This window comes from Erinaceus europaeus, chromosome 8 (genome assembly GCF_950295315.1).
Source record: "Erinaceus europaeus chromosome 8, mEriEur2.1, whole genome shotgun sequence".
NCBI lineage: Eukaryota > Metazoa > Chordata > Mammalia > Eulipotyphla > Erinaceidae > Erinaceus > Erinaceus europaeus.
Genome location: NC_080169.1, coordinates 43,466,149 through 43,481,728, shown reverse-complemented (window position 1 = coordinate 43,481,728; position 15,580 = coordinate 43,466,149). Strand labels below are relative to the sequence as shown.

Genomic DNA, 15,580 nt, shown 5'->3' with positions numbered 1-15,580 from the left:
AATTACCTGTACTAGAACTTCATTCTCTTCTTTTTTTCCTGGAGGGAATCATTATCACCACTGCAGTTTTTAACATGCCATGTATTTATCAGTAAACTGAGGCACCCTATGCTAGCTTACTGGAGTGATGAAGGAACATAAAGCTTGTAAGAGGTGGAAATGTTGTTGCATGAGCTGACATTAAAAAGGCATAGTCATACAGAAACAAAAACAGAAAAAAGGAACACAAAGTTGAACTTTGACTAGGTTTGGTGTATTGTACAAAAGCAAAGGACTCTAGAGAGGGAGGAGGAAAGAGGTACGGGTGCTTTGGAGACCTGATGTGTGGCAATTGGAAAGAAACTAGGCTGGGTGTGAGATGATGAATTGTACCGTTGTGTCAACTACTGTATTGTACACAATTAACCTTCCAATAAAGGAAAAGAAAAGAGAAAAAAACAGTTTTTTAAGCATTTAAAGAAGAAAAAATTTAATAAAACACACCATGCTTTGGCAACAATTTTGTTAACTATTTTGAAGAGATTTATTTTTAAAATGTAAGTAATATCAGTGTTATCTCCTTAAAAATATTCTGTTTTTAGTTTGGGTAGAGTCTGAGAGTTTAGAGTCGGAGAGATGGGAGAGGGGAGAGAGAGATAGAGAGAGACACACAGAGAGAGCGCTACTTGCAGCACTGTTCCAACACTTGTGAAGCTTCTCCCCTGCAGATGGGGCCCAACATTTGGTTTGAACCTGGGTCCTCGTTCACTACAATGAGTGCACTCTACTACACATACTACTGCATAGCCCCATAAGATAATTCTTTTAAAAATAGTATCTTTAAAGCTTCAGTGGTAAGGAATTAACCAAACTTTATATTGATAAGTGGTTAATTATCTTACCAAGGTGCAGCGTGTCCATGAGCCCCATTCAGATATCACACAGTCTTCTGGACATGGTAATTTGCACTCTTGAGAGCCTAGAGGCATCTCTTCTGGGTCACAGAGGTAATCTTCCACTTGGTCAGAAGGGCCATCTGCTGTGTTTTGCATGCATCTAGAAGAAAACTTACATATAAGTAAAGGAACCAGGACAATTAGAACAATAGGCAACCCATTTGTTGGGGTTAAGATATTGGAATGGGCCTGGGGATGGCCAGGGCAGGAAACTGCATTTAATAAAAAAAAATGCCCTTAAAAATAAAAAGAACCTCAGTCTTTGATACTTGTAGTGCTTCATGATTTAGAAGTTTATGCTTCCATTGTATCATCACTCTTCTAAAATAACTACCATTGCATACCTGTAACTGTTTCTTCCTCTGAAAAGAGATCATCTATACACATATATGATGCAGAAACGTATGAGGAGTGGTTCAAAGAAACTCACAGAGGGATAAAATTTTAGAGTATAATGACTCCTTTTCATCTTAGAGAATGATTTTCTTTTTCTGAAGAAATCTACTTTCCTGAGAAGATAAGTTGATTTAATGATGGAAGACAAGTCACACAGAAATCTATTGAGAGGTTTCATTGTTTTGAAAAGTAATTGATGATATTTATAAAACTGTTATACCATTTTAAAAGTAATTGAATTTCTCATATACTGATAATTTTAAAAGAATGAAAAAAGTGAAAAGACAACTATAAAAGTATAATATTAGCATAAATTTTCTGAATGTAGTTGTTTGGATCTTCCTATATTTTGATTTTTTTATTGTTAAATTTTTAACAACAAATTACAACATTTTGTTACACTTCACCCTATTGTGAAGGGTTTGGAAATTTTTCATCTCTTGGAAAACTAATTAATGTGTTGAATAGTATACGTCACTTTCATGATAGCTAATAATCCCGAAGGCACTTTTCTGGCAGGGGAAAAAACTTTATTCCCCATCTATAACTTAAAGAGGGCAATTAAATTAATGGTTTTTGAAAGAGAACTGCATTGCTGGAGATGAAAAGAAAGAATTGAGCTTTTAAGCTTTTCAAATCCATTACAATGTTTTAAACTGTCAGTTGAATCACATCACCAATTATACCTGAAATCTTAACTTTTCTCAGGGACTTATAATCAATAGAGAGGAACATAGCATCTTCACAATTTTTTTTTTCCTGCAGAATCACTTTTCTTTATAGGCCCACTGAATTTAAGGGAAAAGCTATTTACTTGTAAGCATTTAAAGGTGACAGGCTCTTCTATTGATAATGTCTTAATTGGGTTTTCAGCCAGAAAATAACTAAATAGCCATACTTGTATTATTTTGCATATTAGGTAAATATATAAAAGAAGAGTTACAAAATACATAAAAGTAAATGACTACTTGACTTAACTGCTGAGAGAAAAGATTAAACAATAAACCTCACTGGGAGAATTTCAATTCCTGTGGAAAAAAGTTTAACATCGTTGGCATTTTTTTTTAGAATATCAACCCTTCAGCCTCACTACTTAGGTGAGACTTTTCCTTTCATAGTATTCTCTAATTCCATTTCAGGTGGTTAACTTCCTTACAAAGTCCCAAAACCTAGATATAAACCAGATCCCATGAGGTAGGGCATATGTTCACATGTATCCATAAATTAAGGCAAAATATAAACCTGAAGGCAAATGTACACGATAGTCTACAGTGAGTCAGTGTAATGTCCATAATGAAATAGTGTCTACTTAGACTTAGATACATTCCTCACCTACTTCCTATTATACTTCCCTCACTCACTCCAAAGCTAACCTTATCAAAGCAAGGACTGCAAAAACCGAGTAAGAACAAAAGACTGGCATACTTTAACAATGGCTTTTTAGTCACTATCAGGCCACCCCATCAGCTGGGGCCCTATTCGGGGAATCCTGAGATTTCCAAACAGCTATGATGGGCCTAGACGTTGAATAAATCCCTCTCTCCATTGTTACCAGTTATCTCTATTAGGGACAACAAAATAGACCTCTTTGTGGGCCCCCACAGGTCCTTGCCCTTAATATAGATCAACAACCTAGAGAATGTTTCATCCTTTGAAGGGAGGCTGGACAACATACTCAATTCTCCACCTGAGGAAGATGAGTCCTGATACTGGGGCATCTTAGAATGTTCCTACTTATGATCACAGAATGTGAACTCAAATCAATGGGGATGCAGAGGTCACATAGGCTCCTAAGCTGAATATGGGCCCCAGATCACATCAAATTGATGGGGTTTACAGTCAACAATATTTATTCACCTTTCCACCTTTCCCATATTTGGAAACTACTTTCCCCTGATCCAGCTTTCTGGTTCTTTTTCCAATCATGACATCATCTCCTCAGACAATAACATGGATCCACCTGTATATCAGACTTCAGGCTCAGGGAAAACAAACAAAACCCAAACAAACTAGTATAACCATAGGCCCTGTGTAATATAACTAAAATAGGCCTACTAGCTATCTACAAAATGGACCCCCCCCAAATCTTCATCTGCACTACTCCAGCCTTTAGGTTCATGATTAGTCAACAATTTGTTTGACTTTATATGTTAACTCTCTTTTCAGCCACCAGGTTCCAGATGCTAGCATGATCCCAATCAGACTTCCCTGGACAGACAACCCCACCAATGTTTCCTGGAGCTCTGATTCCCCAGAGCCCCACCCCACTACGGAAAGAAAGAGGCAGGCTGGGAGTATGGATCGACCTGTCAATGTCGATGTTCAGCAGGGAAGCAATTATAGAAGTCAGACCTTCCACCTTATGCACCCCATAATGACCTTGGGTCCATACTCCCAGAGGGATAAAGAATAGGAAAACTATAAGGGGAGGGGATAGGATACGGAGTTCTGGTGGTGGGAATTGTGTGGAGTTGTACACCTTTTATCCTATGGTTTTGTCAGTGTTTTCCTTTTTATAAATAAAAACAAAACAAAACAAAAAAAACAAAAAAAGTTCAGTAATGAAAACATGGAGCAGACAGATGGGACAGTTCAATGCATAAAAACTGGATTTGCTGCTAAGAACGGACTTCATTTATGGTACTGTCACAGTGTGTACAAGGATTAGCTTGGAAAATTATCTACTGATTTAAAGTTAATGATAGATGTTCAACATTCTATTACATATTTATGTTCATAAAGCTACATTTTCAAAGATTTTTCTTTAATTTTCGTTGTACAGGTAATACATTTATTTTTTTAAATTGGAGGGATACTAAAGATAATCATCTTAACAGACTATTGTTTTTATACACGTATTTACTTCATAAAATACTAGGAGAGACAACTTTACCTGCTAGTTCTACTATTTAAGAAAAATAAAATCACCAATACACTAATGAGTATCTCATGTTGTGATTTCTAAGATAAAATTTGATTAATTGCACTTTAATTCTATCATTTAAATGTTCCAGGGTTGTTAATATACTTTCTTGCTGAGATTTTGGTTATTTATTAATTTTGTTTTAAATATATTTTTATTTTACTTTACTGAGAGAAATACAGAGAGAAAAAGAGATAGACTAGAGTACTGTTCAACTTTGGCTTATGGTGGTGTCAGAAGTTGAATCTGGGACACTGAAGCCTCAGGTATGAAAGCCTTTTGCATATCCATTCTGCTATCTCCCTTGCTATCTGCATATTATGCTATTTGCATATATTATGCTATTTGGATAACCATTCTGCTATCAGTCTTGCTTTTATTTTGCATTAACTTTTTTTTTTGCTCTGGAATACTAAATAAATTTCAGAATCAAGTTTTGAACACCAATTAAGGTACTTTAAAACCATTTACCTTCTTGATATATTTGACTTATGCATTAGAAATTTGTAGTGCACAATCAAAGTGGATATAAAGGTTGGAGCTAGAGGTCTACTAAAGGTATGGCAGTAGGGGATTATAAAAAAAAATCTCATAACAATAATCCAGTTTACCACTGACTCTTTGAAATCTCATATAACTTAAAAGAAAAGAATGACACAGAATGAATTGAAATCTACTGTCTTATAGATTCAGTCTATTCTGAAATGTCAACCAGTGCTTATTTCTAAGCATGACATATGACCTTAACTAGCATAAGATAAGTTAAGGGAGATGTGTTACTAAATAAGTAACGCATAAGGACATTATTACATGATCAGAGATCACAATCAATACTGACCTTCTCCCTTTTCTACTGATATTAAAGGGAAAACAGAAAGTGAAAGTGAGGTAGTTCTTCAATGTTTTTTTTCTTTTGATCAGACAAAGAGGCAAAGAAAAAGGATAAAAGAGAAAGAGAAAGATACTAGAGTAAACTTTCTTCAGTGTGTGGGAGGTGGGTTTAAACCTGGGTTACATACATGGAAAAACAGCATACTATCCAAGTAAATTGTTTTGCTGGCCCAGATCTTTAATTTTTTTATAGCGAAAAAGGAAACAGTAAACTTCTTAGTTAAGAAAAAGTTTTAAATTTAAAGAAGAAAATTTAAATTTGGAAGGCAAATGACATAAAACAATCAGTTTCCCCTTCCTTGTTATCCTGTCCACTCATTACCTATCTCTCTTTGTCCACATCTGAGTACATTTTATTAAGATCTTCAGGGAAAAATAATTTGAAAGTTCAGATGAACTTTAAAAAATGAAATGTAAATTATTTATATAGAAAGAAAAGTTGCAAGTGTCATGTAAAGAATTTATGATATAATACATTATTTTGTTCTACTTTTATATTGAAACAAAAGAAAAAATATTACTGCAATTCATGAAAAAATAGGTCATGGGTGAGAATGACTTTCATATTATGAATTGTTTAATTCTATGTTTTTCTACTTGTTTTTATTGTATATAAAATGAGAAGAAACTGGTATGGTTGAGAGGCATGACAAGGCATGCCAACTCTATTATTCACTATATGTGTGGTCATGACAAATTACTAAACACAATTTATATTGTAGAGAGAGTAAAATTTATCACTTTGTTTCAAATATTTCTAGAGCCCATAAGGATCATATACAGATGTAAGAAATTTATTTTTTATGAGTATCAAACTTATGTTAAGGAATTTTCTGTGAAGATGATGAATATGAAAGAATCTCAGTTTGAAGAAAAATATAGAGGTTTAATAAAGATGACAATCAAATTCATCATTTAAGAATAATGAGGGGGAGGGACCAGGAAGTGATATACCTGGTACGGTACATGTGTTAGCATGTTTATAAACCAGGGGGGGAACTTAAGAAGTGGTAGAGCAGTGCTGTGGGTGTCTCTTCCTCCTGCCACCTTCTGCCCACTCCCACTGTTTCTCTCTGTTATGAAATAAAAGGCCACCTGGAGTGGTGGAATCATCATACCAGCACTGAGTCCTAGTGGTAACCCTGATGGCAGAAAAAAAAAAAGAACAATGAGGGTTATTATATGTGTTGGGTAGTATGCCAGCTCCCCCGGCTTCTGTCTCTAATCCTGCTTAACTAAGAACCAGCATGCCTGCATGGCATTGGTTTGATCCCACTCAAAGCTGCGGTCTATTTACATAAATCACTAACTAAGCACCACCCTCCCTCCAGGGCATTGATGGTTCAGTGCTAGAATTCTCACCTGCTCTGACCCCTCTCCTTGTCACACCCTGATTTTCACCAGTCACTTTTTGCTCCACCTTCTCTATGTCACATTCTGTTTACCCCCTACTTGGCAGTATATATAAAGACAGGTTTGTGAGTTTTCAGTTAAGTTTAGTTTTAGTTTAGCTTGGTTTAGATTGTGCTGTGTTCTACATGAATAAAGAGACGACCTGAACTGCCCCTGCGGCTACAGACAGACTATGACCCACATAGTCAATGACTGCCACCTCTCCAGATTCAAAGGAGGTCTCGAAACTTTACATCAGGCTCAACCTGACGCTGTTGAGCTACGGAAGAAGGGCAAATGCTAGAAGAAGAAGAGATATTGTGTACAGCTCAACCATGAGTCCCGGGTTGTCTGTCTCTGCCAGTGAAGCCAGCCCGGCATAATGGCGCCCTGAACAGGGACTGACATAATGGCGCCTGAAACAGGGACTGGCACCAATGTGGGACCTAACCCACCCATCCCCCAGATAAGTAAACCTGGCTACCCATCCGCCATGGGTTGCCTTTCTACTTATAAAGAGGTTTGCCAAAGCCTCTACTGTTTCATCATGAGACAGTTTCTCTGTCTCTGGAACATTTTTCTCTGGGCCACACTTCGGTTCCCTGACCGGGAACTTGGTTTCTTATGGCCGTGATTGTAGAGCTTGGAAGATGCACTGAGATTTCTCCTTGGACTTTCTGGATTCCCTCTCCCATGTTTCCTGAGAAGAAGGACTACATTTTGCTCCGGGCCACAATTTGGTTCTTTATGACCGTCATAGAGCTTGGGATATGCACAGAGATTTCCCCTGGGACTTTCTGGACTTCTTCTCACATGTTTCCCATGGAGAAGGACTACTCTAATTTGAGGAGCATTCTCCAGTACCCAGGCAGTCCCCAAGAATGGAGACATGTGGTTAGTTGTACTCTCCTGATTGGATTCTTTCTTCGATGGGAAGACACTTTAAAAAATGGGTGCCTGCCCTCAACGACCCTGAGTCCATGCTCCCAGAGGGATAGAGAATGGGAAAGCTATCAGGGGAGGGGGTGGGTTATGGGGATTGGGTGTTGGGAATTGTGTGGAGTTGTACCCCTCCTACCTTATGCTTTTGTTCACTAATCCTTTCTTAAATAAAAAATTAAAAAAAAAAAAATGGGTGCCTGAAATCCTGCAGAAACAGTCAGAAGCACCCTAAATGGAATTTGAGGAGCTTTTTGGATTAGGATGCCCTCTGGGGACTCATGATGCTACATGGTGAGATCTGTTTCATAAAAGAGTGATTTGAATGACTGAATTTTTGTATGACATTGACTTAAAAAAAAATGCTGGATGCAGCCATGATTTCTAGAGACATCCAGAAACAATCCAAAAAATTGTTTTTTCCTCTTTTGATATTTTTTACGTCTTGGTATTAATGTGAAACATTTAATCCTGAAAATGGTATGAGTTATGGGCAGGGCAGATAGTGCAATGATTATGTTAATGATTCTCATGCTTGAGTCTTCCAACCGTGGTTCTACTGTTTACCTTTCCATATTTTATTGAGTTTAAACTGTTTAAACAACCTTAAAATCATACTAGAAAGGACTTCCAATTATAATGGAGTTATCAATTATAGTAAACTTCTAATCTGCTACAAGTTTTTTTGACAAGTAAGTGAATTTCAGCTGTCAAGTCTTCAAATGAAAAAGCATCTACTCAAATGGAATTCCTGGAAATCCATTTGGACCCCTGTTCTCTGACATCACCCACAAGATGGAATGACTACAACGTACCCCCGGAAACCAATGATGTGACCTGGCACGACCTGAAGAAACAGATTCACAGACTCTAAAGCTCACTCTCTACAGAAAAGCGGAATTCTGGTGGCTGACATTCCCCATCGAGACAGAAGTGTAACGTTTCATCCCCTGGCATTTTCTTCTGTGGTCATCTACTTTGGACTGACACTTCCATCAGACTTACTGGTACACCTCTTGGACACTTTATACAACTTTACAGCAGTTTCCCTTTATGCTGCTGGGTTTCTCAAAGACTGACTGCACCCAGCTGCCTTGGGACTTTATAAGCCATGTCCCCTTGCCCGTAGGCTCTGTCCCCAGAGTCAGGAACCACCCCCCTCCTTACTAGGTCATGCCCACAGAGGCAGGAAATGCCCTTTGAGGCAAGAGATGCCCACAGAGGCATGAAGCGCCCCCAGAGGCAATAGATGCCCCCAGAGGCAAAAAATGCTCTTTTGCCTGCTAGGCCTTGCTCTTTGAGGCAGGAAACGCCCCCCTCAGGTCTCCCCTTAACATCACACTGGTTCTTGCTGCTCTCCTATTTTGTTCATCCATGTCATAATGCCAGTTCTTTTGAAAACGCCTGTATGATATAGGTTACTGTTCACCTCACACTCCTGATACTATGGCCAATAGTTAAAAAGAAAGGGGGAGATGTTGGGTAGTATGCCAGCTCCCCCAGCTTCTGTCTCTAATCCTGCTTAACTAAGAACCAGCATGCCTGCATGGCATTGGTTTGATCCCACTCAAAGCTGCGGTCTATTTACATAAATCACTAACTAAGCACCACCCTCCCTCCAGGGCATTGGTGGTTCAGTGCTAGAATTCTCGCCTGCTCCGCCCCCTCTCCTTGTCACACCCTGATTTTCACCAGTCACTTTTCTCTCCACCCTCTCTATGTCACATCCTGTTTGTTTACACCCTATTTGGCAGTATATATAAGGACAGGTTTGTGAGTTTCCAGTTAAGTTTAGTTTTAGTTTAGCTTGGTTTAGATTGTGCTGCGTTCTACATGAATAAAGAGATACTGTGTACAGCTCAACCATGAGTCCTGGGTTGTCTGTCTCCGCCCATGAAGCCAGCCCGACAATATGGGCTACTATTGAACAGTACTGGTCACAGAAATTTCTGCCATGGTAGAAGAACACTTCATATATGTGTTGCTTAATAGAAAAATTGCTAGCCACCACTAGCTTTTGAGCACTTGAAGCATATGCAACATGACTGAGGAAATTAATTTTAAATTTCATTTAATATTAATTAATTCAAAATAAAGAGAAAACAGCCCTACCTGACTAGTATCTACCCTACTGAACAATACAACCACAAATAAAAATGCTCAGCACACAACTGTCATCAGGTCTATGGAAGGTTTCCTGAAAGAGACACCATTAGTCAAAAGTTAGCCAGTTTGATATAAAAAATCCAGAACTTATATTGTCACATGGGAAAGCTGAGTGCTTTGTCATGCACTCAACCCAGATTGGAGCCTGGCCTTCACAGCACTGCAAGAAGCTTCAGAGCTGTGGTGTCTTTTTCACTCTCTTCTTATTTCTGTCTCTCTCTTTCTATCTGAAAAAGTCAGTTTGGAATACTGAAGTTCTGAGGACAACAACAGCAAAGGGAAATCTGCATTAGTTTAGCTAGAATTTAATATATTTAATCTTCCCCCAGTTAAGAGCACTTGAAAGGAAAATTTCTAAATCTGAAAGCCCAATGTGAACAACTGAAATCTAAACAGATTTCTATAGTTTTCCATTAATACAGATACCCTAAAAAAGAAAACAAAGGATAATTTAATTTTGCTTATTAAGGAGGGGTGTATAATCTCAGATTGGCATGTGTGAACTGGGAGTTGATTGTGATTTTTCTTCTTTATGAAATTGAAGTTGTACTTACCTTACTTTTCGGGTCTGTACACCCTCTCCACAGTTATCTCGCATGTTCACAAAGGTCACTTTGCAGATACTCCAGGGTTCTTTGACCCATATGTACTGGTTGCAGTCACTATGACAAGGGATAACCTCATATACCTGAAAGCAACCCAAAGAGGGTGAGCAGAAACACTTCATACGGATTATCATATTCTTTTTGTTACTTTCGTTTCTTATCTTTATTGGTCATAATGCTAAATAATCACTAAGAGTTATAGTTAATAAATGGCAAGGCTAATTGTACTATATTCTATTGATAATTTTTATATGTTGCAGTTATAGATTTTTCTGAAATGAATCTGTAAATAGAACTGTAATTCTGTTGCTAGACTATACTAAATTCATCACATAATATCTTGGGTCACATGTCTTATTTACAAGCTTTGTGTATATCAGATGCTTATATGCTAGGCAATCATTAGAGATTTATTGAATGTCAGTAGATATATAAATTAATTGAATAAGCTTATAAAAGTAGCTGTTTTCAAATAAAAATGACAATAGTATATTTTCTGTGTATTTATTTGTGTTCCTTATTTGAAACTAAATTAAAAGAGAGAAAGTATAAAATAAACTGACACCATTTAGGACTTGGATGAAAGATTTGAAATTGATCTCATATTACACAGCTATAATGCAAAGCAGTAAGGTCTACATAAAATAGAACTATTTGTCTATGCTCCATAAAGTTTTTCGGCATTGTCTGACATAGTATACTTAGTTTCAGAGTATTTAAAACAATAAACCATTTAAAATCATAATGGAAAGACTGTTCAAATAAAGGACATAACTGCACCTTGATCCACTATAACAGAGCAGACCCAATCATTAAAGAAAAATATCTTTTAAAATAATTGTAAAATCTACAGTAATCTGAATCTTATTTTACAACCGTATTTACATATAGTATAGCATATGAGTTACTTTGTTAATTTTTAATTCCAGAAATCATAAATTTAAATGACATAGTAATTATTTCTGCAAAGCTAAGTACATGAAGCATGTGAATAAAGTTGGCTTATTCCAAGTAAGGGTAATACACATGAAGTGTTGAAGTAAAAATCTATTAATATATTCGCATGTGATCACTTTACATTGGGGGCTGTATTAAAACAATACTAAACACTACTGAGTAAGACATATCCTTATGATTTGTGGAGAAGGAAACATTGAAGGAATAATGCAATTATTTCTAGTCTTGGCTTTTTTTTTTCTTCCAGAGTTATTGTTGGAGCTGAGTGTTAACACACCATAAATCCTCTGCTCATAATGACCTCTTTTTTTTTCCATTCTTCCTTTTTTTTTCTTTTCCCTTTCCTTTTTTCCTTCCATCCTTCCACTCTCCCTCCTCTCTTCCTCCCTCCCTCCCTCCCTCCCTCCCTCCCTCCCTCCCTCTCTTCCTTTCTCTTTCTCTTTCTTTCTGCCTTTCTTTCAACAGGACAAATGGAAATTGGGGGAAGGGTGTAGAGGGAAAGACAAAGAGATTCATCTGCAGAACCAGTTATGAAGCTTTGCTCCTGCAGGTGGGGAGCTGGGTGTTGAACCTGGGAACCTTGCACACAGTTATGTGTGCACTCAATTGGGTATGCCACTTTCTGGCCCTCATTCTTCCTAATCTTGTGACAATTTTCATTGTAATTTGCTAAACTGAAGTGAATATCACTGAATTCAGAGTGACTTCCTGCCACCAACTGTACCTTTAGTCTTCTATCTGTAAATTATGAGCTCACTGACAAAGTACATTACTTCTTTTCTAAGACCATTCAATTAATTGTTTTCCTGTCCCCTTCTGTAAAGGTCTTAGTATTAAAATGGCAACCACAAATAAATGCTAGAAGTATAATGAAATAGCTGTAGAACAAAAATTTTATGGGACATATGATATTTTTTATTTATAAAAAAAGAGAGACAGGGAATAAACTTTCTGAAACCAGGAGTAAAAGATGAAACAAGTAATATTCTATTATGAACCATGAGATTTAAGAGTTCTTACCTGTGCCTGAAGTTGATCAAAGTAGTGAAGAGAGGAATGGAAACAAGATGAAAAACTGTTAGTATTTTAGTGAGAAAAACTGATGTTCTATGTTCAAATTTTATTATCTACATATAAATGTCTTCATAAAATTATGAAAATCTTTTTACTAGACTTAGGGAGAGAAAATAATGAGCTCCTTATTACGACTTAAAATTAAGGTACACAAATGAGTACTGTAAATAATACAGTCAAAGAAAGATAAGATATAAAAATCTTAGGAGAAGAATAAAGCCTAAATTACATATCATAGGGGAATTGTAATTGTAATTGTCTTGTGATCTAAACTGTGAGTGGATTCTATACAAATCTATTGATGGATCAACCTATCAACCTTGATCAATTCATCCATCTACATTTCTTAGGAAATAAGGATTTACCTCCTCAATTAGAAAGTGGGATAAGCCATAATTTTCACATCAGTGACCATAAATTATTTTATTGAGGAATGCATATTTGTATTAAAAACCTATGTGATTTATGATTTCCAACTTGGCTTAAATCACACATTTTTTATTTATGTAACATTTTACTCACGTACAAATCTCTGGATATTTCTACTTAACATATTGAGTTGAACATTTATTATACTTAATGTCAAATCTTTAAGGGTCCACTTCTCCTTGCTTTTGGCTAGATTTCACAACTTTTAATGTCTCAGTCTACCACCATATAGATGATAGTTAATTAAATATCTCCATCAAACTAAGCATTAGGTTATTACAGTTGGAAAAATGACAGGAAAATTGTTTGGATTAAAGAAAGATTTTTCATAGCAAAAACAATTTGTAACAAGATATTGAACCATTGAAAATTCATTATTAAAGAAATTGCTGAAGCAAAGACACATTTTATTTTATTTTTATTAGTGATTTAATAAAATTAAAATTAGTGATTTTACAAAGTAGTGGTATAATTCCATACCACTTCCATCATCAGCATTCTGTACTATCATCTCTGCCCAGAAGAAAATGCCATAGTTCTCTCAAGGTCAGAGATATGATTCAAATATATATATATATATATAGTTTTTCTTGCCCAAACTTATTCACTTCTGTGGCGACACCTTCATCTCATTTTTAAGCCATACCTATACCTATTACTATTTCTGAGTGTCCTTCATTTTTCCTCTTCTCTCTCAGAAACAGTGCCTGATTTCCTCTGGTGTTTTCCAGATTCTCTTCCCTCTCAGTAATGGCATAAAAAACAAAGATCTCTGTCACAAATGTTTTAGGTCCTAGTGGAATTTGGTTCAGAGCTCTCTAGTATTCTTCCCCTAACATTCCCCCATATGGAAGTATGGGCAAAAAAATGGGGGGGGGATGTTTAGGGAGTTCTGGCTTCTGTATTACTTCCTACTGGACATGGACATTGGTGGTTGTTCCATACCCACAACCTGTCTATATCTTTCCCTACTAGTATAAGGCTCTAAACACAGTTTAAAATCTAGATGGGTTTCTAGCCCTTGTATTAATAAAATTAAAAACAAAAAGAAATGTCTATAAAAAGATATAAATTGTAGCACACATTAAGATATATAATACTTAAGATATGAGTAGGTGTATACTTTTATTTCAATTTTAGAACCATGGATAAAAGTTTTCTAAGAATTATAACTAACACCAGGAACTCAAAACATTTTTAAGAAATACATTTTATATTACTAACATTAACCTTCAGTTACTGTTTCACAATTTTCATAGAACTGAATTTTGTTTTCATATATTCACTGAAAGAGAAACAGCTCCCAGATACGGTAAAAGTGTATAAATACGATCTGACCTAGGACCCATGTCTATTCATATTTAGCACAGGAGCCTATGTAACCTCTGAATCCCTGTCAGCTTGCTAGTCCTATTCTCAGTGCTAACACCATCCTCCCAAACAATATTTCCAGCCCACATGCAGGTTAACTATTGGGCTCAGGCAAAAATTAGTAAAGTCATGGGTCCCTTGGAATATACCTAAAATAGACTTCCTAGCTTCTTCCAACATGAAGATCCCAAATATCACCTGATATATATATATATATATATATATATATATATATATATATATATATGAATGATATCTATTAATTCTCTTTTGTTGCCCTTGTTGTTTTATTGTTGTAGTTACTATTGCTGTTGCTATTGATGTCGTCGTTGTTGAATAGGACAGAGAGAAATGGAGAGAGGAGGGGAAGACAGAGGAGAGAAAGATAGACATCTGCAGACCTGCTTCACTGCCTGTGAAGCAACTCCCCTGCAGGTGGGGAGCTGGGGTCTTGAACTGGGATCCTTACACCAGCTCTTGTGCTTTGTGCCATATGCGCTTAACCCATTGAGCTACCACCTGACTCCCCCTGCTATATTCTTACATTTAGGCTTCTGATAATTAAACAACTTGTTTTATTTTGTATCTTAATTTTCTTAGCCACCAAGTTGCAGATGCTACCATGATGCCAACCTCACTTTCCTGGGCCAACAACTTCATCAATGTTTCCTGGAACCCCACCTCCCCAGAGCTCTGCCTAGGTAAAGATAGAAACTGGCTGGAGGTATGGATTAACCTGCCAACGTCCATGTTCAGTGTAGAAGCAATTATAAAAGCCATACCTTCCAGCTTCTGCAACCCATAAAGATCTTTAGTCCATACTCTCAGAGGAATAAAAAATAGGGAAGTTTCCAATGGATGGGGATGTAATATGTAACTCTCTTGGTGGGAACTGTATGGAATTATACCCCCTCTTATCCAATGAAATTGACAATCACTTTTAAATCACTAATAAAAAAAAAAAGTTAAACTAGGGAATCTTAGCTACCAGTAGATGGCAGCAGAGCAACGTATTAGTCACTAGCTGTTGCCCAAGAGCAACTTCTGATGGAGAAATAAAATTCTTGCATAATACTCAATAAAACTTATGCCTCTGTATTCTCTGTCTTATAGCTTGTTTTATTTAGTCTTGTATTACTGATGAACAATTTCAGGTTTATTTGAGAGGAAGGTATATATAAAAAGCCTGTTTGGAGATCAAAGTTAGAAAATGGAGATAGGTGGGGTTGTACCTGTATGTACAACTGTACTGTACATTATTAGCCAGGCCAATAAGGTAGTTAAAAATTAAATTAAATAAACTAGAATATATATATATATATATATATATATATATATATATGAAACACAGCTTCATATTTAAGCTTGTTTCTACATCTGACTTTGTTCATTTCACTGTGACTTAATTTTAACAAATCTGAAATATACTACTAGTTGAGTCACATTTGGATCAAATATAGCCATAATTAACTGCTATGGATTACATCACATTGAACTTAGTA

At 36.4% G+C, this 15,580-nt stretch overlaps 1 protein-coding gene and 1 long non-coding RNA gene across 2 annotated transcripts in view; one reads left to right on the top strand and one right to left on the bottom strand.

The window, feature by feature from the left end:
- THSD7A (thrombospondin type 1 domain containing 7A) overlaps window positions 1-15,580 on the bottom strand; it is a 581,601-nt gene that overhangs the window by 37,263 nt on the left and 528,758 nt on the right. Inside the window, exons 15-17 of the mRNA XM_007536219.3 lie at window positions 12,225-12,230; window positions 10,197-10,330; window positions 882-1,035 (exon numbers count right to left, since the gene is read on the bottom strand). Coding sequence (XP_007536281.2) covers window positions 882-1,035; window positions 10,197-10,330; window positions 12,225-12,230 — 294 coding nt within the window. The remainder of the gene's footprint in view (window positions 1-881; window positions 1,036-10,196; window positions 10,331-12,224; window positions 12,231-15,580) is intronic.
- Window positions 1-15,580, top strand: part of LOC132539895 (uncharacterized) — a 375,892-nt gene that overhangs the window by 74,036 nt on the left and 286,276 nt on the right. The gene's annotated exons all lie outside the window — the stretch shown is intronic.